The following is a 23749-nucleotide window of genomic DNA, read 5'->3' on the forward strand; positions in this document are numbered from 1 at the left end:
CGGGGACTTTAACTTTAATGGTTCTTGGGATGGCTTGCAGGATCTCTTAGCGCCCGCAGCTAAGAAATATCAGGGGCGGAAGCCTTGTGTATTTAAGGCAATGGTAGGTCCGCAGAAAGAGTTAGGACTGGTGGATGCTTGGGTTAAGCTATGTGATTCAGATCCTGGGTATACTTATTTCTCTGCCCCTCATGTGAAATTGGCTCGATTAGATTTTTTTTTTTACATCTCCTGAATTGTTAACACAGGCTAGTATGGAATTATATCCACGGATTATGTCTGATCATAACCCATTGGTATTGGACTTGGAGCTAAATGGTCTCGAGTACAAAACCCAGGAGGTGGACCTTCGAAAGAGGGCTTCTCAATGACCTTGAATACTGTGACTACATGAAGAATTGGATATTGGAATTCTTAGAGATTAACGTAGGGTCTGCCCCTATAGAGATAGTCTGGGATACCCTGAAGGCAGGAGTGCGGGGAGCGACTCTGAGCTTTAGTCTGAACAAACAAAAAAGGGCTCAAAGAAAAGTAAGAGACTCACATTTGAAGCTCAGAGATTTAGAAATGCAGCTGATTGCAGCCATAGAAAGGGGGGAAGATACAAAGAACACCCAGGAGCAGATTGCTATAGCAAGGGCAGCAATAAATGAAGTTAACGCAGAAAGAGTAGTGGGAAAATATCTTGCGCAACGCTCTGAAAGCTATGAGTTTGGAGAAAGAACTGGTCACCTGTTGGCGGTAAGGATAAGCCATAAAGCAGCAGATGGGGTCATTAGAGAGATTCAAGACCAACAGGGACAAATAGTGTCAGACACGGATGGTATTAGGAAGGTGTTCCAGGGATTTTATACTGACCTCTATAATGAAATAACCGGATTTTCATTGACAGAGATGCAGAAATTCTTCAGCCCCATCAGGTTTAATAAAGTTTCAGAAGAGGATTATTTGCAACTGGAGGGACAGATTGGTAGTTTAGAAATAGACAAGGCATTAAGCGAACTGGCCACCGGTAAAGCTTCTGGCCCTGATGTGATTCCGTTAGAGTTCTACAAAACTTTTAAAATATTGTTACGTCCACTGATGTTCGAGCTGTTTATCCAGGTACAGAATGGTGGAGAAACCCCACCATCATGGGGAATGGCCAACATAGTAGTCTTTTTAAAGAAAGGGAAGGCCCCACAGAGCCCGGCCTCATATCGGCCGATAACATTAATTATTAGTGATGCTAAAGTCTATTCCAAAATATTAGCTGCCCGTTTATCCCTGGTAATTAAGAAATTAGTAATATCTCGACAACATGGATTCGTTCCTGGTAGAGATACGGTAGAACACATTCAAAGAGTCATCACGCTGTTTGATGCAACAGAAGTGGCGGAGGAGCCCATGGCTGTCGCCCTGTTAGACGCAGAGAAAGCATTTGATCGAGTTAGCTGGAAATATCTCTGGTAGGTCATGGAGAACTATGGCTTTCAGGAAAAGTTTATCTTGGCAATAAAAGCTATGTATAAGTCCCCAGGAGTGAGAGTACAACTAATGGGAGGGCAGTCTGGATGTATTCAAGTGGGGCGAGACACTAGGCAGGGATGCCCATGCTCTCCGCTATTGTTCGCCTTATACATAGATCCCCTGCTCAGACATCTTGAAGGGAACAAGCAGATTATTCCGGTGCGCAGATATGGGTGGGATACAAAAGTCCTGGCGTATGCGGATGATATAGCCATTATAACTTCCAATCCGGATGCAGCACTGAAAGAAATTGAAGAGGTGACGACCAAGTTCGGGATATTTTCCGGGTATTTGTTAAATAGAACCAAGACACAGCTATTGGTTAACCAATATACGAATTCTCAGGACAATCGGAGGGTGGAGCATGCAGTGTACCTGGGTATCAATATCTCACCAAGAGTAGGAGAAATCATCAATCTGAACTTAGATCCAATACTTGCGAAGGCTAAAAACGATATGCATAGATGGAACAATTTGAATATGACTATAATAGGGAGGTGTAATATGGTCAAAATGATTCTCCTCCCAAAATGATTGTACTTATTTCGGACCATACCCTTGAATTTTACAAATTCTCGGTTTGAAGATATGGACCGGATAATTATGAGAGATCGGTTAAATTTATGTCTCTACCTCGTGAAAAGGGGGGTGGGCCTTGCCTAATATGAAGTTATATCAAATAGCAGCTGCATTTCAATACATGCGCCCATTATGGGGGGAATGACCAGGGGAGAACGAGGTGGAAGGTATTCCCAATATTTACGAACTGCTCGTGGGTTCTGCCTCCAATGGGTGTTTGCTAACCTTCCATGAACCGGGGTATTATAAGAAAGCCCGATACAAGGTACTAGAGGCGGCCTATAAATGCTGCCGGCCATGGCGCATAAATAACGGGCTTGGAAGATTTAATTACTATACCCTAATTAAGAATAATCCATCGCTTCCGGAAATATTTAAGGATAACTATATGGCAAAATGGGCCTCCAAAGGTATAGTGAGGTTAGGAGACTTCTTTGACGATTTTGGAATGAAGGCGTTTATAAGTCTTCAAGAACGGTACGGTTTAGAACAAAGGCATTTTTTTAAATTTGTACATGTACGAGACTTTTTGGGCAAGAAAACAGGGGGGCCACAGTGGTTTAAAAGCAATCAATTGTTAAAAGGTATTCTGGGGGAATCTAATATGACTATTAAAGTAATTTATTCCTTATTGATGGCAGAGCAACCCAATGATTTGGGGAAGCATAGTGAAAGGTGGAGCAGCAAATTGGTGGATGGAAGTGCTAATTTTCTCAAATCACTTGAGTTAGGTCACACTATGTTACTCTCTTCGTCTCTACAAGCACAACATTATAAGACCATGTTTGACCTGTATTATACACTGGCCCACCTTGTTAAGTGAGGGGGCTTACGAGGAATCAATTGTCCAAGGTGTGGGGTCCATGACACAGATATAATCCATATGTTTGCTACGTGCATGGAATTAATGACATTGAGAGATGGTATGCAACTCGTGATAAAAGAAATATTGGGGTATGACGTGGTCCTCACCCCGGAGATCACGGTCCTAGGGGTTGCCGAACAAACAAGGGGACGACAGAGTGCGTTTACTTTCCTTGCCATGGCGGTTTATCGATTATGTATCTCCTCCGCATGGTTGAACACGCAACCACCATCATGGCAGCAGTGGTTGGGCCGGTTATTATCTGTGTATCATCTGGAAATTGCCCTGTATGAACGGAAGGGGAGATTGGCTAGGAAGAAAGGGAAAACTATTTGGGGACAATTTCGGAACTGGCTTATGGCCAATGATTGAAGGCTTAACTCGATGTTTTGTCGGGATGATAAACGAGGGAAATGTCTCTCTCCAGCCGAATGAGAAGATGTAATCATATATTTTACTTTTTTATGGTGTTTTTTTATTGCCAATGATGTATGAATGTCATTATCTCTCTTCCTTTTCCCAAAAAAATTAAATAAAAAAAACAAAAAAAAAAAAACAATTATATTATATTACTAATAGAAGAAAATAATTCCTCTGTTAAATTCACTGCCCTGCCTTTATCCAAATCAGCAGTTAATATACTTTGCTTCTGAATGAGATTATGATTTAAAATACTTTTTTGGGTTGCCAATCCCTGCTTTTTGACTTTAGTGCCCATCTCAGCTCTTTTTCTTTTTCCTCTTTTGGTTTTTGACCCTAATTCTGCGCCAACATCTATATTCAAATTCTGAGAACCGGAAGATGGGCCTACAATAGTGTGCACACAGGCAGCCCCTGGGGAAAACAAGCCAATAATTTGCAAGGCCTGCTGAGCCTCTGCCACCCGTGGTTCAGAGTCCTAACTTACATTATTATCATTATGCGGGTGGGGGGAGATAAGGAAAACCTCCCTTCAGCCAGCTCAGTTTCCTTTGTTATGACCCCTACTGCACACTGGAGGAACCCATCTAAAGTAGTGCCCGCTTATGACAGCCTAGGCACAGGCATTTTGCGTTTGCCCCTGCCTTCCCTAGTAACAGTTTCAGACATTAGATTAACCTCAAAGAAATACACTCTCACTGGCAATTTTAGGGACCCTTCAGGCAATTTTTAGAGAACCTTATAAACTTCAGCAGTCTCCAAGCAGGCAGGGCCAAGAGGGGTGGCACAGCCCAGCCTCGTCCCGCTACAGATGGGCACAGACGGGCCCACTCTGGGCCAGGTCTTAGCCTAGGCACGCACCCCAGTGTGTCCCACACAGCTGGGGCAAGGAGCAGAGTTTATGCGCCTCCTGGCGCTAAAACCACCACCAAAGCGGCCCTTCCTGCCGCTGAGCACACGAGGAGGTGTAGCCTTGAGGCTACCCTGGTCCTGAAGGTCTGCGCGTTCCGGGTATTCATTGGGGAATATATTTACGAATATTTCACGCAACACAGCAAGACATCTTGATGCCCTGCGTTCGGGGAAAGGAACAGAGCAGATATGTGCCATATCTATGAAGGTATGGTGCTTTTCTTTTATCTCCTAGAGCTGGCGCACTTGTGGCAGCCTAGTACCAATGCACGCACCCCTGTGCCAATGCAAGTGTATTACAAGCAGGATTGTGTTTGTGAAGGAAGTGAAACCTTCCTGCACAAAAACAATCTTTAAAGGCACTTTCCTCTCTGGATGTGTGCTACAGAATACAGCGCGCATAGAAAGAGGTGGTCATCAGGAGAAACAAAGATATCTCTCCTCGTTATGCCTCAGTCAGGGAGGTGTAGCATGTTGGTGCAATCCCAGGTTTACTGGCTTTAGTAAATCTGGGATTGCGTTAAAAGCCATGGGTGGATGCGTGGAAAAGCCCATAATCCATGCATGGAACAGCTCCCTACCGCAAGGTTACTTTGGATTTTCTCAACCACCCGGAGCGACTCAAGGTGGCTTTGCATGGCTTAGTAAATACCATTTAAGGACTTAGGTTACCTTGTGATGACTTGCAGCACACAAGGGCAATGCAAGGCCTTAGTAAATATGACCCCTAGCTTTCTGTGACATCAATTATTGTGATATCATCAGGCACAAGATCATGTTCCGTCACTTTCTGGGATTCAAGATGATACAATGTCACTTCCTTTGATATCAAAAGGTGTGTGATGTAACTTTCACTAACCATAGGGGGGATCATCGTCCAGGGCAACCCCAAATATCAGGACTCACCACAAGCCTGGACAGTGAAAGATATTGCATTGTCTTTGACTTGAAAGTTGGTGTGTGGAGCTGACCTGCATTAATGGTGTCCTTGATGCTGCGTAAGGGGAGCTGTCGACATGACCTACACCCACCCCGTCTCCTCAATGAGCTTATTCTCATTGGTCATTAAGAAAGGAAGACACTAGTGCAGCATGCACACATGCCCAGCTTTACATATCAATGTGCCTACACAGAAACACTGCCACCTGCTGGTGGGGGTGGGCATTGCCAGCCTTCCATGTGCTGCCTTTCCCTCACGTCTCCTCGCTTCTTCCTGTGCACTCAGTTTTTTATAATGTGGAGATAGAGCAGGGCAGAAGACAGGAGTGGAGGCGGGTGTATGTGGAGACTTCCAGCCCCATTATTTTTACAGTGGTGTGTCCCTTCCACCACCTGAGGCAAAAGGAAGCTAAGAGGTGTCACCCTGTGCACTAGCAGGACAGCTGCTGGCATGTAGCGATACTTAAAGTGTGTAACCTGGCATCAGGGAGCTTCCAAACCCTCTTTCCACTGCTAGCCCCTCTTTATGTGCACGACAAGCCCAGGGAGGGGGGGCAATTTGTTAATCTCTTATCTGAGAAGTATCAGAGAATTTCACAACATTAACCCTTTTATCTCTTAAGGAACACCCAGCACATCGTGTTTACTTTCTAAACATAATTTTAAGCTGTAACGCCAAGGGCCAGATTTACAAGAAACTGGCGCAGTGCAGTTTTGAAATCCAGGGCTGTACTGTATTTACAAGAATACGGCGCAACCCTGTGTTTCCCTCTGCGCTGGCGCTAAATTGATCTGCCTGCACTAACACAGGCATCCTTGCACCATAATGCAAGGGTGTCTGAGTTGAGGGGAGTGATTGCTTCTGTGCAGAAGGGTGTCCCTTCCTGCACATAAACAATCTACAATGGCGATTTGGCACTTCTATAGCACACATAGAAGTACCAAAGCGTCATTTTCGAATGATTGTTTGCAAGAAGGGACACCATCCTACACATAAACAATCAGCCATGGCATTTTGCTTCTTCTATGTGGGCTGCAGAATGCAGTATTCCTCCTCATTGCACCTTGCTGACACCACCACTGGATTTCTCATAAATCTGGGCTAGCGTCAGAAGCAGTGGGTATTGTGATGGAACGCCCACTGCAACACCCATTGCATGCTCCTCTGATGCAGAAAACTGCATTGGAGGGGCCCATATTTACAAGGAGGCATAACACCATAAAACGTGGCGTCACACCTCTTTGTATATAGGGAGCAGTGGCTAGCGCCACCGGAGCGTCACGAAAAGTGATACTCCGGTGGCGACAGGGCCTTGTAAATCCGTCCCCAAGTCCTCATGCCTTTTTAAAAAAAGTGTCCCTTTCAGCTACTTGGGGGTATCCTAACGAGGAAATCGTAACACAAACCAAAAATGTGCTTTTAAAGCTACTTTGTGATTATGCTAACATGCTGTTTTTGTAGTTTAGACTGGTTCATTTCTAAGTGGGGATCATGCGGTTTAATAATATATACATTGTGGTGCCACTCCAAGTTACATCTTTGTGAATTAAATATGCTCACTAGTCCCGCTGCTAGTTTTCCCGGGACTTGTCCCCTGTGTTATTGTATTTAGATTTGCCTCTGCATTTGAATTCAGCAGCACTTATGGTTTGGTTAGTTCTTGAACTGTCAACAAACATCACCTGACTTTAAAAGTGATATTGGTTCTGGCTCCTACCCTGTGGTGCTGATATAGCAGCCCCTGCACAGTGAAGAGGAGGAGGAGGAACCAACCTGCAGCCTTCATGGTGGTGCTGGAGAGGGGGTGAATAATCTCTGGGTCTACCTTTGCAGGGATTTTATAGAAGCCTTGGGTGGGGCCTTCACAGCTCGAGTTGTTGGTGACTCCCTCTTAGCTGTTCACAGTGATTGCATGAGTGATATCACTCCAGGGCCAGATTTTGCAAGAGTAACAATTCCCAGCAGCATTTCCCAGCACTATTTCTTCACATTAGATCATGGTTTCATAATTTATTTAGGTGTTCCTGTTACATTGACGGCGAGGGGAGGCGAGAGGAGCGTATCTTGTGTGAGCCAAGGCTTGTTGGCCGAATCCAGCGACGAAAACCAGCCTGCATTCATCCATTCAACGTGGGGCATCTCCTGCACCAACCAGGACACTGCAGCAGTCTTCTTTGGTGCATTACTGACTATTTCTTCTAACTGGAGGTTCCACTTTTGCACCTTCATCTGGATTAGGAGGGGCTCCGGTTCTCCATGGACTCCTCAGTGCTTCTTGGACTTTATCCCCTCTCTCCACAGATCTTCAGGTCCAGGAATCCATTGTTGGTGTCTTGCAGTTGTAGGAAAGTAGCCTCTTTCTAGCATGGTTACCCCCACATTTGGCCTGTTTGTGAGTGTGTGTCAGTGTGTTTTACTGTGTCACTGGGATCCTGCTAGCCAGGACCCCAGTGCTCATAGATAAAAACCTATATGTCAGTGTGCTTTGCCTGTCTCACTGGGATCCTTCTAGCCAGGACCCCAGTGCTCACAGTTTGTGGCCTAATATGTATGCCTGTGTAGTGCCTAACTGTGTCACTGAGGCTCTGCTAACCAGAACCTCAGTGTTTATGCTCTCTCTGCTTTTAACTTTGTCACTGTAGGCCAGTGACTTTATTTACCAATTTCAATTGGCACACTGGACCCCCCTTATAAGTCCCTAGTATATGGTACCTAGGTACCCAGGGCATTGGGGTTCCAGGAGATCCATATGGGCTGCAGCATTTCTTTTGCCACCCATAGGGAGCTCAGACAAACCCTTACCCAGGACTGCCATTGCAGCCTGCGTGAAATAGTGCACACAGTATTTCGCAGCCATTTTCACTGCACTTAAGTAACTTATAAGTCACCTATATGTCTAACCTTCACTTGCTGAAGGTTAGGTGCAACGTTACTAAGTGTGAGGGCACCCTTGCACTAGCAAAGGTGCCCCCACATAGTGCAGGGCCATTTCCCTGGACTTTGTGAGTGTGGGGACACCATTACACACGTGCTCTACGTATAGGTCAATACCTGTATGTAGCTTCACAATGGTTACTCTGAATATGGCCATGTAACATGTCTAAGATCATGGAATTGTCCCCCCATTTCAAATCTGGTATCGGGGAACCAATTGCATGCATCCTGGGGGCTCCACCATTGACCCCCACTACTGCCAAACCAGCTCTCTGAGGCTCGCACTGCAGCTACAGCTGCTGCTACCTCACAGACAGGGTTCTGCCCTCATGGGGTCTGGGCAGCCCAGTCCCAGGAAGGCAGAACAAAGCATTTCCTCTGAGAGCAGGGTGTTACACCCTCTCCCTTTGGAAATAGGAGTTACAGGCTGGGGAGGGGTAGCCTCCCCTAGCCTCTCAAAATGCTTTGAAGGTCACAGATGGTGCCCCCCCCCTTGCATAAACCAGTCTACACTGGTTCAGAGACCTCTTCTCCCCTGCTCTGGTGGGAAACTGGACAAAAGAAATGGGAGTGACCACTCCCCTGTCCATCACCACCCCAGGGGTTGTGCCCAGAGGTCCTCCAGTGTGTCCCAGACTTCAGCCATCTTGCTTTGAAAGGTGTGAGGGCACTCTGGAGGGCTGTGAGTGGCCAGTGCCAGCAGGTGACGTAGGAGACCCCTCCTGATAGGTCCATACCTGATAAGGTAGCCAATCCCCCTCTCAGGGCTATTTAGGGTCCCTTCTGTGGGTTCTTTTCAGATTCTGCTTGCAAGTTTCCTTCAGGAATCCTCTGCAACAACTTCAGCATCATCTGACCTCGGATCAACCGCAGCCTGCTCCAAGAAAAGCTGTAACTGCAACAAAGTGTCTACAAGAGACACTTTTCTTCAGCAACCTCAGCTCCAACTCAGCAATTGCAACAGTTTCCACGGTGTGCATGCTCTGGGGACTCCCTGTCTTCATCCTGCACCAGAAGAACCGAAGAAATCTCCTGTGGAGTGATAGACTCACTCCCCTGCTCCAAGCAGGCACCTTCGAAGGCAACGACTGGTACCCTGATACTCCTCTCACGGCAACGAGCGTGCTCCTAAAGACACATAGGCGGTCATTCTGACTGCGGCGGTCGCCGCCCGCCATGCGGTTACCGCCGAATGACCGCCCCGCGGTCAAAAGACCGCGGCGGCCATTCCAACTTTCCCGCTGGGCCGGCGGGTGACCGCCAAAAGGCCGCCCGCCGGCCCAGCGGGAAAGCCCCTGCAACGAGGAAGCCGGCTCCGAATGGAGCCGGCGGAGTTGCAGGGGTGCGACGGGTGCAGTGGCACCCGTCGCGATTTTCACTGTCTGCAAAGCGGACAGTGAAAATCTGTATGGGGCCCTGTGAGGGGGCCCCACGACACCTGTTCCCGCCATCCTGGTTCTGGCGGTGAAAACCGCCAGAAACAGGCTGGCGGGAAGGGGGTCGGAATCCCCATGGCGGCGCTGCAAGCAGCGCCACCATGGAGGATTCCCTGGGCCAGGGGAAAACCATCGGGAAACCGCTGGTTCCGCTTTTCTGACCGCGGCTTTACCGCCGCGGTCAGAATAGCCCAGGAAGCACCGCCAGCCTGTTGGCAGTGCTTCCGCTGCCCTCCGCCCTGGCGGTCATGGACCGCCAGGGTCGGAATGACCCCCATAGTGTAGACATCATCAACATATACTGTCCTGAGGTCCTGCTGACGCAATTTGGAGGAGGTAAGACCTTGCCTTCCCCGGGAATAACGGTACCCCTGTGTTTTGTGTTTTCTTCGCCTCCCGAGGCCTCTGTGCACTCTTTGCAAATTTCCTTCATACAAGCCTGGCCCAGGTTGCCAGCACTCCACCTTGTGATGCTCAACTCGCTGAGTTGTTCTCTGGCGTCGTGGGACCTTCTTTTGTTGTGCTGCATCACCAGATTTTACATCTACTTTGAACCTGGATCCTGCAGCTTCTGGGAGTGCTGGCTGGCATCCTGAGTGTTCTATAAAGTACTGAGAGCCCCCTCTTCCCCCTCACATAGAGTTGAGACCTTTACGTCCCTCCTGGGTCCATCTAGCGCCATTTTGATGAAAAACTCACTTTTGCTGTAGCCAAGGCTTGTTGGCACCTTCCAACACGAAATCTCATCTGCAACAATCTTCACACCATGGGGCATCTTTTGCATCATGCAGCAACCCACTGGCATCTTCCTAGGGTGCATTTCTGCAGGCTTCTACTAACTGGGGACTCTTTTTTTGCACCCTCTTCTGGCTTGGCAGGGGCACCTGTTCTTCCTGTAACTTCTTTTGACTTCTGGACTTGGTCCCCTTCCTTTGCAGGTCTTCAGGTCCAATAATCCAGCAGTTGTTCTTTGCAGACTTGGTTGGCTGCTGCAAAATCCCAAAAACAAGGTGTAGTGTGTCCTAAGGAAACGTGCAGTACTTTACTCCTGCTTTTCTGGGCTCTGGAGTGGGGTAATTTACTTACCTTTACTGTATCCTTACTCTCCCAGCGATTCTGCACACAGTACACTTGTTTAGGGGGTAATTCGTGATTCACGTTCCACTTTTATAGTATATGGTTTGTGTTGCCCCTAGACCTATTTTCTCCAATTGCAATCTTCTACTGTTTGCATTGTTCTATGACTATTTACTTGTCTGATTTTGGTGTCTAATGTATATATTATGTATAATACTTACCTCCAGAAGGAGTATTGTCTCTAAGATATTTTTGGTACTGTGTCACCCAAATAAATACCTTTATTTTTGGAAACACTGAGTATTGTCTTTACTTGTGTATAAGCACTCTGTAACTATAAGTGGTATTGCAGGAGCTTTGCATTTCTCCTAGTTCAGCCTATGCTGCTCTGCTATAGCTACCTATATCAGCTTAAGCTGCTAAAACACTACTACATTCACTAACAAGGGATAACTGGGCCTGGTGTAAGGCGTAAGTACCCAAGGTACCCACTACAAACCAGGCCAGCCTCCTACAGAAGTCTCTTCTGTTTTTTGCATAATCTTCTATCACGACTTCTAGTGTGTTTTAGGAAACCTTCGGTACTTCACTGCTGCTTTCTTGGGCTCTGGGGTGGGGTAGTTTACTTACCTTTGGTGTTTTTGTACACTCCAAGTGCCACTCTACACACTACACTTGCCTAGGTGGGAAAACAACTTTTGCATTCCACTATTTTAGTATATGGTTTTTGTTCCCCCCACAGTCCTATTGCAAGCTATTGTGATTTTCTAAGTATTTACTTACCTCTTTTAGGTTACTAGTGTATATTTTGTGTAGAATATTTACCTCCTAAGGCAGTATAGTCTCTAAAATATATTTTGCATTGTGTCACTAAAATAAAGCACCTTTATTTTTGGTAACGCTGAGTATTGTCTTTCATTTTGTGTGAGTGCTGTGTGACTACAGTGGTATTGCAAGAGCTTTGCATGTTTCCTAGTTCAGCCTTGGCTGCTCTGCCTACAGCTACCTCTAGACAGCCTAAGCTGCTAGACACTGACTACATTTCACTAATAAGAGATAACTGGACCTGGTATAAGGTGTAAGCACCTGTGGTACTGAGTACAAACGAGGCCAGCCTCCTGCACCACTGAAAATCAATTATGGCACTCAAAGGAGATACTAAGGACTCCTCCAATGCCCTCAGCTCTAGCTCGGGGTCACTGTCTGGCTCTCAGTACTCCCCAGTCGGTTACCCCTTGCACATGATTATTGTAATTGTGTTTGTTGTTTATTTGGTTCTTATAGTTGGTATATCCAGGGTGGGTGCTTTGTCCTGGTGGGATTAGGCTACGAGAGTGAGGGGGCGGGGAATTAAGGGGAAAAGTTCAATTGAAAGGGGTTAAGCATGTTGCTATTGTGTTGCAATGGAACACGGGGTGCACAGCCTACTTACATCTAGAAGCAGATATTTTGTTCACATTCAATTGCTTATTTGATAAATACCCAAAATATTAGACTTCCTGACCCTTTGATATGTATGGTGTGGATCGTTCAGGGTCTAAATAAATCCTGCAAAATGAGGCAAGTACTCACCTATCTTTATGAACACAAGATTCATGCTGATCACCTACAGGAGACACACTTTGCATTGAGGGCGGCGAGTGGCTTTTCCACGAACCTGCATGCAGAAATCTGGGAGGCAGACTTCAACTGCATGTTACAAGAGAGAATCAATAGGCTGCATATTTCCTCAGCTATCGTGGCCTGGCCTCTACACATTTAAATCAGACAATAAAGGAATATCACTGATGTAATATCTGGAGATCCAGAGATCCTGATGCCATAGAAGGCACCTTGTACTCTGGGGCACATGGGGGTTGGTCGTACCGTGCTGCTGAAGCTATGGCTACCCGATACCTCCCCGCGAGACGCAGCTGGTGACCCACTCCTGAAACCCTTTTAAGTCTAGGTTTTTGAGGATGAACTGCAAGGGGAAACAGCAGAGTTCTTTGAAAGAAATGAAGGGACGGTGGACTTGCCTGGCACTGGGAAGCCTTCAGGGTTACTATTCGTGGCAACTACATAGCTGAACATAGTGGAATTTTCCATTCTCTGCACAGAGACCAAGCATATTTAAAGGGTGTATTCAAGGCCCTGGAGCTCCAACTGGTGGAGGGGGAGCTCAGTGACACCTTAGAACACATTAGAACTAAGATCACTGAATTCAACAAAGTGGCTGATGAGGAATGCAAATTCAGGGACTGATATGAATGGGCCAGAAGCTATGGAGAGGAGTAGAGGCCTGGGAAGGCACTAGCCACCCAGATTAGGCACCCGAGAACCACTGATGACATAATAGAAATAAAGCAAACTCAGGGTATGACCTGCTATGTTCCTGCTGGCATTTTAAATGTATTCTTAGAGCAATACATAAAGCTTTATACCTCCACTGGCTTCTTGCACAAGAAATCCCTTGCACAATATGTCGACACCATGGCCCTAGGATGGTTAAGTAATGCAAACAGGTTCTTCCTGGATCAGCCTTTCACACTGGATGAGATCTTGACAATTATAGACTTATTGCACAATTATAAAGTCCTGGGAATGGATGCTATCCCGGCAGAATTATGAAAGCATTATGCTCAGCAATTAGGCCCTAAGTTATTACGGCTATTTGAAGAAGCCTGAGAAATAGAAATACTTCCACAGACCATGCTAGGTGTGGTGATTATCACACTTCTGAAGGCCTTCCTGTGTGATTCGTACCCAACGCTGTCACTGCTTAATTGTGATGTTAAAATATTAGTAAACTTGGTATTGCACCCATCATGCCCCACTTGGCTCTCGCAGTACACAATTTGTTCACTCTGTTTGCCATACTGCACACACTCAACCCCAAATTTAATGCTGCTATGATATCCCTTGATGCCACCAAGGCATTCAGTTCCGTTGAATAGAACTCTAATCATACAACAGACCTATGAAGAGAATCGGTATAAACAGAGCGGTGTTGGAACTATTTGAAATGGAGTGGGGCACTGTAGGAGGCTTGCTTGTAGTGGGTACCAATGGTACTTACACCTTGTGCCAGGTCCAGTTATCCCTTATTAGTAGATTAGTAGTGTTCTAGCAGCTTAGGCAGAGCAGCCAAGGCTGAACAAGGAGTCATGCAAACCTCATGCAATACTACTTATATCATATAGGTACCATATCATAAAACAAGACAATACTCAGAGTTACTAAAAATAAAGGTACTTTATTTTAGTGACAATGTGCCAAAAATATCTCAGATGATATACTCCCCTAGGAGGTAAGTAAAATGCACAAACTATACACACAAACCAGAATCAGGTAAGTAAAAAAGTCAGAAAGTAGTGCAAACACTGTAGAATACAATAGGATGCAATAGGCCTAGGGGCAACACAAACCATATACTAAGAAAGTGGAATGCGAACCACAAATGGAACCCTAGGCTAGTGTAGTGTGTAGAGGGTCACTGGTAGAGTAAGAACACACTAAGGATACCCCACCCCAAGAGCCTGGAATGTAGGAGTAAAATACTACTATTTCCCCAGAAACACACTAAAGTCGTGATAAGGGATTTTGAAAAGACCACAACAGACTGCAAAGCACTGAAGACGGATTCCTGGACCTGAGGACTTGAAAAGGAAGGGGACCAAGTCCAAGAGTTGCGAAAGTGTCCAGGGGGGGCAGGATCCCACTAACCCCTGGATGAAGGTGCAAAATGGCTGCCTCCGGGTGGAAGAAGCTGAAGATTCTGCAACAACGAAAGTTGCTAGGAACGTCTCCTTTGTACAGAAGATGTCACATGGCATGCTGGAGGATGCAGAGTTGTTTCCTCTGCAAAATACTTCAAACAAGCCTTGCTAGCTGCAAGAGTCATTGTTAGAGAAAAAGGGTGCTGCCTGGGCCCAGGAAGGTCCAGGATGGGGCCACTTGGGAGAGGAGACAGAGGGGGCCCTCAGCAACGTAGAGAATCCATGCACATGCAGGAAATACCCGCAGAGGTCCTTGAACACGGGTTCAAGAAGTCTGAACATGGAGGTCGTCTCAACACTGCAGAAGAGGGTCCCACGACACCGGAGGTCAACTCAGGGAGCTGAGCATCGCAGGACTGAGTGCTGGGGACCTAGACTTGGCTGTGCATGCAGGATTTTGTGGAAATGTGCACAGAAGCCCTTGTAGCTGCAGTTCACGTGCTGTACAGGATTACTGTCTGGAGAGGGGAGGCAAGGACTTACTGCCTCCAAATTTGGACAGTTGGACCACTGGACAGTCTCAGTCACTTGGGTCCACCACCTGTGTTCCAGGGCCACGCTCGTCAGGATGAGAGGGGTCCCAGAGTACCTGTGAAGTTGAAGTCTCGTGCCTGCAGAAGCAGGGGAAAGATTCCGTCGACCCATGGGATATTTCTTTGTGGCTTCCAGTGCAGGATGAAGGCAGGCAGCCCCCAAAGCATGCACCACCAGGAAACAGTTGCGAAAGCCAGCAGGATTAGGTGCTACAATGCCGCTGGTAGTCTTCTTGCTACTTTGTTTCAGTTTTGCAGGCGTCCTGGAGCAGTCAGCTGTCGATCCTTTGCAGAAGTCAAAGAGAGAGGTGCAGAGGAACTCTGGTGAATTCTTGCAAGTCGTTATCTGAGTAAAATCCCATTGGAGAGACCCTAAATAGCCCTCAGAGGAGGATTGGCCACCTAGTCAGGGAAGCACCTATCAAGCACCTATCAGGAGGGGTCTCTGATATCACCTGCTGGCACTGGCCACTCAGAGGCCTCCAGAGTGCCCTCACACCTCTGGAAACAAGATGGCAGAGGTCTGGGACACACTGGAGGAGCTCTGTGCCCCCCCCCTGGGTGGTGATGGACAGGGGAGTGGTCACTCCCCTTTCCTTTGTCCAGTTTTGCACCAGACCAGGGACTGGGGGTTCCCTAAACAGGTGTAGACTGGCTTATGCAAGGAGGGCACCATCTGTGCCCTTCAAAGCATTTCCAGAGGCTGGGAGAGGCTAACCCTCTCCAGCCTTTAACACCTATTTCCAAAGAGAGACACCCTGCTCACAGAGGAAATGAGGAAATGAGGAAATGCTTTGTTCTGCCTTCCTGGGACTGAGCTGCCCAGACCCCAGGAGGGCAGAACATTGTCTGTGGGGTGGCAGCAGCGGTAGCTGCAGAGAAAACCCCAGAGAGCTGGTTTGGCTGTAACCGGGGTCTACAGTGCATGGAATTGGCTCCCCAATACTAGAATTGGCATGGGGGAACAATTCTATGATCTTAGACCTATATGTAGTGCACGTGTGTAATGGTGTCCCCGCACTCACAAAGTCCGGGGAAAATGGCCCAGAATTATGTGGGGACACCTTCGCTAGTGCAAGGGTGCCCTCACACTTAGTAACTTTGCACCTACCTTTCAGCAAGTGAAGGTTGGACACTTGGGTGACTTATAAGTTACTTAAGTGCGGTGTAAAATGGCTGTGAAATTATGTGGGTATTATTTCACTCAGGCTGCAGTGGCAGGCCTGTGTAGGAATTGTCAGAGCTCCCTATGGGTGGCAAAAGAAATGCTGCAGCCCATAGGGATCTCCTGGAACCCCAATACCCTGGGTACCTCAGTACCATATACAAGGGAATTATACGGGTGTACCAGTATGCCAAATGTGAATTGGTAAATTTAGTCACTAGCCTGTTAGTGACAAATTTGGAAAGCAGAGAGAGCATAACCACTGAGGTTCTGGTTAGCAGATCCTCAGTGAGACAGTTAGTCATCACACAGGGAACACATATAGGCCACAAACCTACGAGCACTGGGGTCCTGGCTAGCAGGGTCCCAGTGACACATAACAAACATCCAGACAACATAGGGTTTTCACTATGAGCACTGGGCCCTGGCTAGCAGGATCCCAGTGAGACAGTGGAAACACCCTGACATATACTCACAAACAGGCCAAAAGTGGGGGTAACACGGCTAGAAAGAGGCTACTTTCTCCCAATGAGCGCCTATGCCCCGCCGAGACTCCAGGGCCCCCTTCTAGAGAAAGTAGCAAAGATCCTACTGGGATCCTCTTCCTCACTTCACATATTGGGAGGGGATTTTAATGATGTGATGGAAACAGGGGTGGATAGATGCGGGGATGGGTTGACCCCAGGCCTGGTTACCCCGCTATATGGATTTGCTGCCTCCTTGGAACTGACGGATTTATAGCGACGGATGCATCCAACGGAAAGAAAGTACTCATATTTCTCCGGGGCCCATATGGTTTTCTCCAGCCTAGACTATATCTTTGCCCCGGCTGGCGAGGTAGGCAAAATACATTGTGCTGAATATCTGGCAAGAGGGGTGTCGGACCACTCCCCTTTGATGGTGCGTCTGGGAGGGAGGCCAAGGGGGCGCAAGGGGTGGAGGCTGTGTGCTTGGGATTTGCAAGAAGTGGTGAGAGGACTACGGGTGGATACTGACTTACACTTTCAGGAAAATGTGGGGTCAGTAGGATCTGTGGTGGTGTTGTGGGAAGCCTACAAGACAGTGCTCCGAGATAGTGCACAAAATCTAGTGGCTCAGAAAAGGTGAAGAGACAATAAGCAGCTGAGTGGTATGGAAGGTAAGCTCCTAGAAATAGAAGGAGCGGTGGTGCGGACGCTTACACCCTTGCTTCTTCGGCAGCTAGTGTTGGCAAAAGTTGAGTATCGAGAGACAGCAGAGAAAGAGGCCAGGAATCGCCGGCAGGCGGTCCAATACAGGTTGTACGAGACTGGGGACAAAGCCGGGAAACTACTGGCCTGGCTTGTGTGAAAGGAAAGAGAGGCTAGATGGATTCAGGAGGTGGAGTCCCAAGATGGGAACAGGGTCTCCGCCGACAAAGATATTGAGGAGACATTTGCTTGCTACTACAGAGACTTCTACAGGGCAAGATCATTAGAAAGTGCCAACCGCATCACTGAATACCTAGACAGGATAGATATTCCTGTCTTAGATGTGGAGGGACGGGAAGGAATAGAGGTAGACATTATCCTAGAGGAGATCTCAGCAGCACTGACAAGGCTTAGACCGGGCAAAGTTCCAGGCCCAAATGGGTTAAAAGCTTCCGCGATGTACTGGCTCCCCATCTCTTAAATATGTTTTTGGAGGCCCCTGACCTAAGGAGGGGTGAGATAGTAGTGATATATAAAGAGGGGAAACCCAAATGGAGGTGTGCATCATACAGATCGATATCCCTGCTAAACGTGGAAGTGAAGGTCTTGGACACAGTGCTGGCAACCCGAATGATGGGTGTTATCTCTCCACTAGTTCACATGAACCAGACTGGCTTTATGCCGGGACGATCCACAAGACATAACCTGAGATGGGCGCACGTGTGGCTGGCCACCACCATGGACCGTCCAGAACCTCACCTATTCCTAGCCTTAGATGCAGAGAAAGCCTTTGATGCGGTGCATTGGCCCTTCCTAGAAGCTACGCTAACATGATTTGGTTTCGGTCCAAAATATAGAGGGTGGGTACGCCTGCTTTACTGCAGCCCGGTGGCGGCGGTGAGGGTAAATGGAGTCCTCTCCTCTGAATTCCCCATCGCAAGGGGCACGAGACAAGGATGCCCACTGTCCCCCTTATTGTTTGCCCTTACTTTGGAATCCCTAGCCTGTAGGATCTGCACCTGCTCAAACTTTTATGGTTTTAGACTAAGAGAGGAGGAAGAGGTAGAGGAATGTATTTCTTTATGTGCGGACGATGTCCTCTGGTACATCACACGCCCAGAGGTGACCCATTTCTCCTGATTGAGGAATATGGGAGACACTCAGGATACTGTATGAACTGGGATAAATTGATTCTTTATGCACCATGAAGGGACACGCTGCTGCCCCATTGCCGATGCGGTTGCAGTGCACAGACGAGGGCTTCACATATCTCGGCATTTACGTGACACATGAACCTGAGAGATGCCATGGTCGTAACCTGGGGAGGGTGTTGAAGGAATGCAAGACAGACTTCGACAGATGGAAAACCCTGCCTCTTACACTGATGGGACGGGTGGCAATGATTAAAATGATTCCTTTACCAAAGCTCCTATATGTTTTACAAAACACATACTATCAGATCCCCCCAAGCCTGTTTAGGGCCATAGAACTTGATATGCGGCTCGTCCTCTGGGAGCGGAAACATCCACGAATAGCTATTAAAACACTGCAACGCACTCAATATGCAGGGGGATTGTCCTTGCCGGATATAGAGGCATACTACTGGGCAGCACACCTCGTCAATATTAACGATTGGTTATTCGCATCGGAGGACCACCCCTCCTTCCGCCTGCAGCAGCTGCAGTGGACGGGGAGGTCATGTAGGCAATACTTATATGAGGCAAATGGGATCAGACATCTTCTTCATGCTACACAGGTGGCCTTGAAGGCTTGGACAAGAGCTAATACGATGATGGGGTGGCATAGACGTCCCACTAAAGAAAGGAAAGAGCATATGCACTTTAGCACTGGTTAGCAGTGGTAAAGTGCGCAGAGTCTTAAAACCAGCAAAAACAGTGTCAGAAAAGTGGAGGGAGGCAGGCAAAAGTTGGGGGATGACCACCCTAAGGCTGTCAGGTCTAGCACAGACATACTTATATCCCTCAAGACTTGCTGTATACTCCAGTATAGGCATTAATGGGGAGAAATCTTTGATATTTTCATTAACAGCCAACACACTGTAGTTTATGTCAGAATCTCCACTGTGCTGATGAGTTCAAATATTTGGTCATGGGGCGTGGCCGGGCCATGAAACAAGATGGCCGCTTAGAGCGAGAGCTCCGTGCCGAGGCGGTCCCGGAGGGGCGACGGGGGCGAGAAGACAGCCGGACAACACACCGGGTTCGGTGCCCCTCCACCCCTACAACAGCGGCGACACGGAACCATGTCCGGGGACCCCGTAGGAGCGGGACGCAAGGCAGGAAACTCGCGACTCGCCCCAGGCCGATAAGGCCTGGAAAAAGGGGCGGAGTCGCGTCTTCGGAAGACCGGGGACGGCGTGCCCGTATCGGCAAGGAGCAAGCTGAACAGGCCGCAGGGACTGCGGGAGCCGTGACGACCCGCATCCATCTCCCTACAACGCCAACAAACACCCGTGGACCTTCCCCCCCCCACAGGGAGACGGGAAGACGCAGCAAAGGGGTGCGGCCCCTTCGACAGCCGGGAGAGAAACCCAAAGAGAGGTAGGATCGAATCTCTTCAAAATAAGAACGGCATCGCCGGAGGCAGAGGCACGACTTCTCCCCTCTTTTCCATCACAGAGGGACAACAAAAACCCTCCCGCTGAGATAATAAACTTTCTCCCCCCCCCTCCAGACAACTAATACTGAGGAGGGCAGAGGGGCACGACGGGAGGCACGTGGGGGCGAGGGGACGAGAGGGGTGAGCGACTGGAGGGGCACCGGAGATGAGGAGAGCCAGAGGGAGCCAAGAGAACAGAGATACAGGAGAAGGGAGTGGACTGACACCAGTGTAAGCCACCGAACATCTATATCCTTATCGGAATCTACAGAGGGAATCTCGGGCCCCACGTGGTCAGACTCTGTAGACAATTGAGGCGATGCCCGGCAACAAACCGAACCATAAACCTGTCAGCAAGCCTGCACGACAACTATTATTCTCAGAAGCGCTACAACACAAACGCCTAACCCCCACGAAGATAAACCCTCAAACATCGCCACCTTTAAACGAGTCCACCACGATGCCTGATAAAGATCAATCCACGACTATGGACAGGATACTACAAGAGATCACCACCGTCAGCCGCCGCATAGAGGGGATGGACGCCTCTATAACTTCATTGACACTAGAAACCAAATCCATGCGATCTGACATTGCCGGCTTTCAATCTAGAGTGACAGGGCTAGAACAACGCATGGGATCACTAGAGACGCAGATCAACACGTCTCAGGTGCGAGAACAAGACTTCATCTACCTCAGGAGCAAACTAACGGACATGGAGGACAGGAGCCGGAGAGACAATATCCGCATACTTGGGATCCCGGAAAACGAAGAAGGCTCGGATATGCAGACTTTTCTGACCTCCACTCTTCCAAAAATGATTTCATTGGACTTTGACCCGCCGCTAGAATTCCAACGGGCACACAGGATAGGCCCAAAACGCTCTGACAACTCCTCAAGGCCCCGCCCAATCATCGCATGCTTGCTGCGGCATAATCAAACCCGACAAATACTCCAAGTAGCACGCAACCACGGCCCTTTCCGAATAGACCAGCATGAGATCCGAATAACCGCCGATTACTCCAAGGAAACCAACAAACGTAGAAAGGCTTTCCTAGCCCTACGACCCCGGCTTCGCAAACTAGAGATGAAATACGGTCTCTTTGACCCTGCAAGAATGTGGGTTACAAAAAATGGAGTATCCAAGGACTTTTATAACCCCGACGAATTGAGACTCTTCCTTGACTCTTTCCAATCCCAGCCTATGGACTCTTACAACACAGACAGTGAGCATGACATTGTAGGAGGCAGTGATAGGGCTGAAACCCCCCACTCGGGAATAGAAAAGGTGAAGACGGCTCTACACGACACCGGAGCCAGTCATAGAGGTAGAGACATGGAGAGACTAACTAGATCATATGGTGACAGGGGTCAGATTTTACACGCAGTAGTAACCCACACCCAATTATCGGAAAGAGACAAATCCCGCTCCCCTTTAAAGCCTACAACTGGGTCTTCTTGAGAAGGTAACGTGACAAGACGACTTATGGGACTATCGCCAGAGAGTTGAAAATAACAACTATAGACTCCGCGGAAGGATGAGTACCTTTCCAGATCATATGTGTATTACTATTGTAATTGTCTAAGACTGCTAGTATCAATGTTAAAACCAGATACATGAAAAATCTATGCTCTTTATGACTAGAGCCGAGGCCCTATAATGGAAACTACCAGTAAATCGTTATTTGCCCTCAGTACACAACAGATGATGATTACTAGAACAGGGATCAGACCCCACCAACTCACTGTATGTTGAATAAGGGCCCGGTCCCGACCCTATAACCCTATAACAAGGTAACAAGGTAACAGGGGCATTAAACAGATAACAAAAAATAAACACTAATTAACTATCATGGAACTTACCTTATATTCCACACACTACAAAGTATCTCATGGTAGTAAACAACAAAGTATGTGAAACTTTCCTAATACACACCACACTCGACCAGCGCTGACATTAGAACCGTTTAGCCCCCATTATCACCCCAAGGGATGGGACTAGACCACGTAAAGATAAATTAATTCCAATACAGGGACACACAATACGATATAACCTGAAACATATCAAAGCTCCCATTACTTGACTTTACCTTATTCTACAATAAGAAACTGGGGGAAAAAAAAAAAAAAAAAAATAGAACACGAGGACATAATACAACATAATACCGCATAACAAAGCGAAATATTATGACATTCTACACTGCCACTCCACACCACATTATAACATCACAATGTAAATTATAAGCTATTAGCTATTCTTTTCCCCAGATGTTCGTACCTACCCCCATCCTAATCATTATTACTATCTTAAACTATCATCAACAACAGAACGACTATGATGGTGGCACATACCAAGTAAGACCTTAGTAGGTCAGTATTATGATGTAATAATACACGGCAAGGAGTTAGTAATAGGATGAGATACGCACTATCCTCGCGTAACCCGGGGCTCAGCTACACTCATTACCTATCCTACGATTAATAGAGAGACGTTTGGCATAATGGCTCCTAACATGATAATGTGATAAGATGCCAGGATATGTTATGTTGATCAACCTAATATGTAATTGAACAGTTGTAAGGCGAGACGAGACGAGGCAGTGTTATAGTTGAAAAGAAATGCTCAGGAAGTATTATATTATACTGTATATTGGTATCTTTATGTACCCATGCATACGCAAGAACTATAATACTCTGTTTGAGCTCTCTCCCCACATCCTCTGCCTTGCCCCCCCCCTCCCCTCGCCAGCCGGTCCTGGTCTTTCTGTCTGCCCAGTCCCTACTTTAATTTACGACCCTATCTTATGAACTCCTAAACACCCTACGATACCATACAACATCAAGTACTAGGCACAACATCCTAAACACCATACCCCATCAACACCCGACACCCTCCCCCTCCTCTCCAGCGCCGCTAAGGTACTATAGTTATTAACCGATCATTACTTCTGCCAATATACACTTTAGTTATATAACTAATACACTAGCCACTAACCACCGATGAACAGACCCACTTCCCGATACATAAACATAAGCACTGCTGTGTGCCCCCCCCCACCCCTCCTTATCACCGACATATCGATAACTGGCTGTCTGCTGTTTCCCCCCTTCGCCCCCCCCCGATCGAGACCGCCCGACGGCACGAGAGCTCCGAGAGAAATCGATCCCGCCGTTTACAGACCTAACGAACGAAGGAGGTTGGACTCCTAACCTCCCTCATCCCTACCCTTCTCCACTTCTTCCCCCAAATTGCACGCTCTCTTGCTATACTCTCAATCTCAACTTCAGCACATGCATCCATCCCTTCCCCCCTTCTCCCTCTTTTCTTCTCCCTCTCATTTCTCCTTGCCTTCTTTTTCCCTCATATTTCCCCTCCATCTGGCTCTCGTCCTACTTATATTACCTCTCTTCCTTCACCCTCTCCTCTCTCTTCTCTTTCTTCTCCAGAGGATTCCCTTGGCCTCCACCAGCTACTAACCCCTGTATAAAATAAAATAAAATAAAACACCGTATCATATCGAAACACAACTCCCACTCTAACTACTAAGTCAATATCTCCCACCCTCCCTCCCCCCCCGCCAACACCAACCCCAGATCGAGGGTGCTTACTTACTCACAATTATCCAATATGTCGAAGCCCCACCCTCAAGCGACGCGACCATTACGCATACTCTCTTGGAATGTACACGGCATGACGAGCTATGTTAAGCGGACAAAGATACTGTCCTATCTTCAATCCAAAAAAACAGATATAGCTCTGATTCAAGAGACTCACCTTGACACTCTGGAATCCAGTAAACTTAAACGGGATTGGGTAGGGAGGGTTGCCTTCA

General features: G+C 47.6%; 1 protein-coding gene across 1 annotated transcript in view; it reads left to right on the forward strand.

Moving 5' to 3' along the window:
* Positions 1-1455: 1455 nt before the first annotated feature.
* LOC138249010 (pepsin A-like) overlaps positions 1456-23749 on the forward strand; it is a 99673-nt gene continuing 77379 nt past the window's right edge. The window contains exon 1 of the mRNA XM_069203067.1: positions 1456-1796. Within this exon, the coding sequence (XP_069059168.1) occupies positions 1456-1796 (341 nt within the window). The remainder of the gene's footprint in view (positions 1797-23749) is intronic.

Source organism: Pleurodeles waltl, chromosome 8, assembly GCF_031143425.1.
Source record: "Pleurodeles waltl isolate 20211129_DDA chromosome 8, aPleWal1.hap1.20221129, whole genome shotgun sequence".
Lineage (NCBI taxonomy): Eukaryota > Metazoa > Chordata > Amphibia > Caudata > Salamandridae > Pleurodeles > Pleurodeles waltl.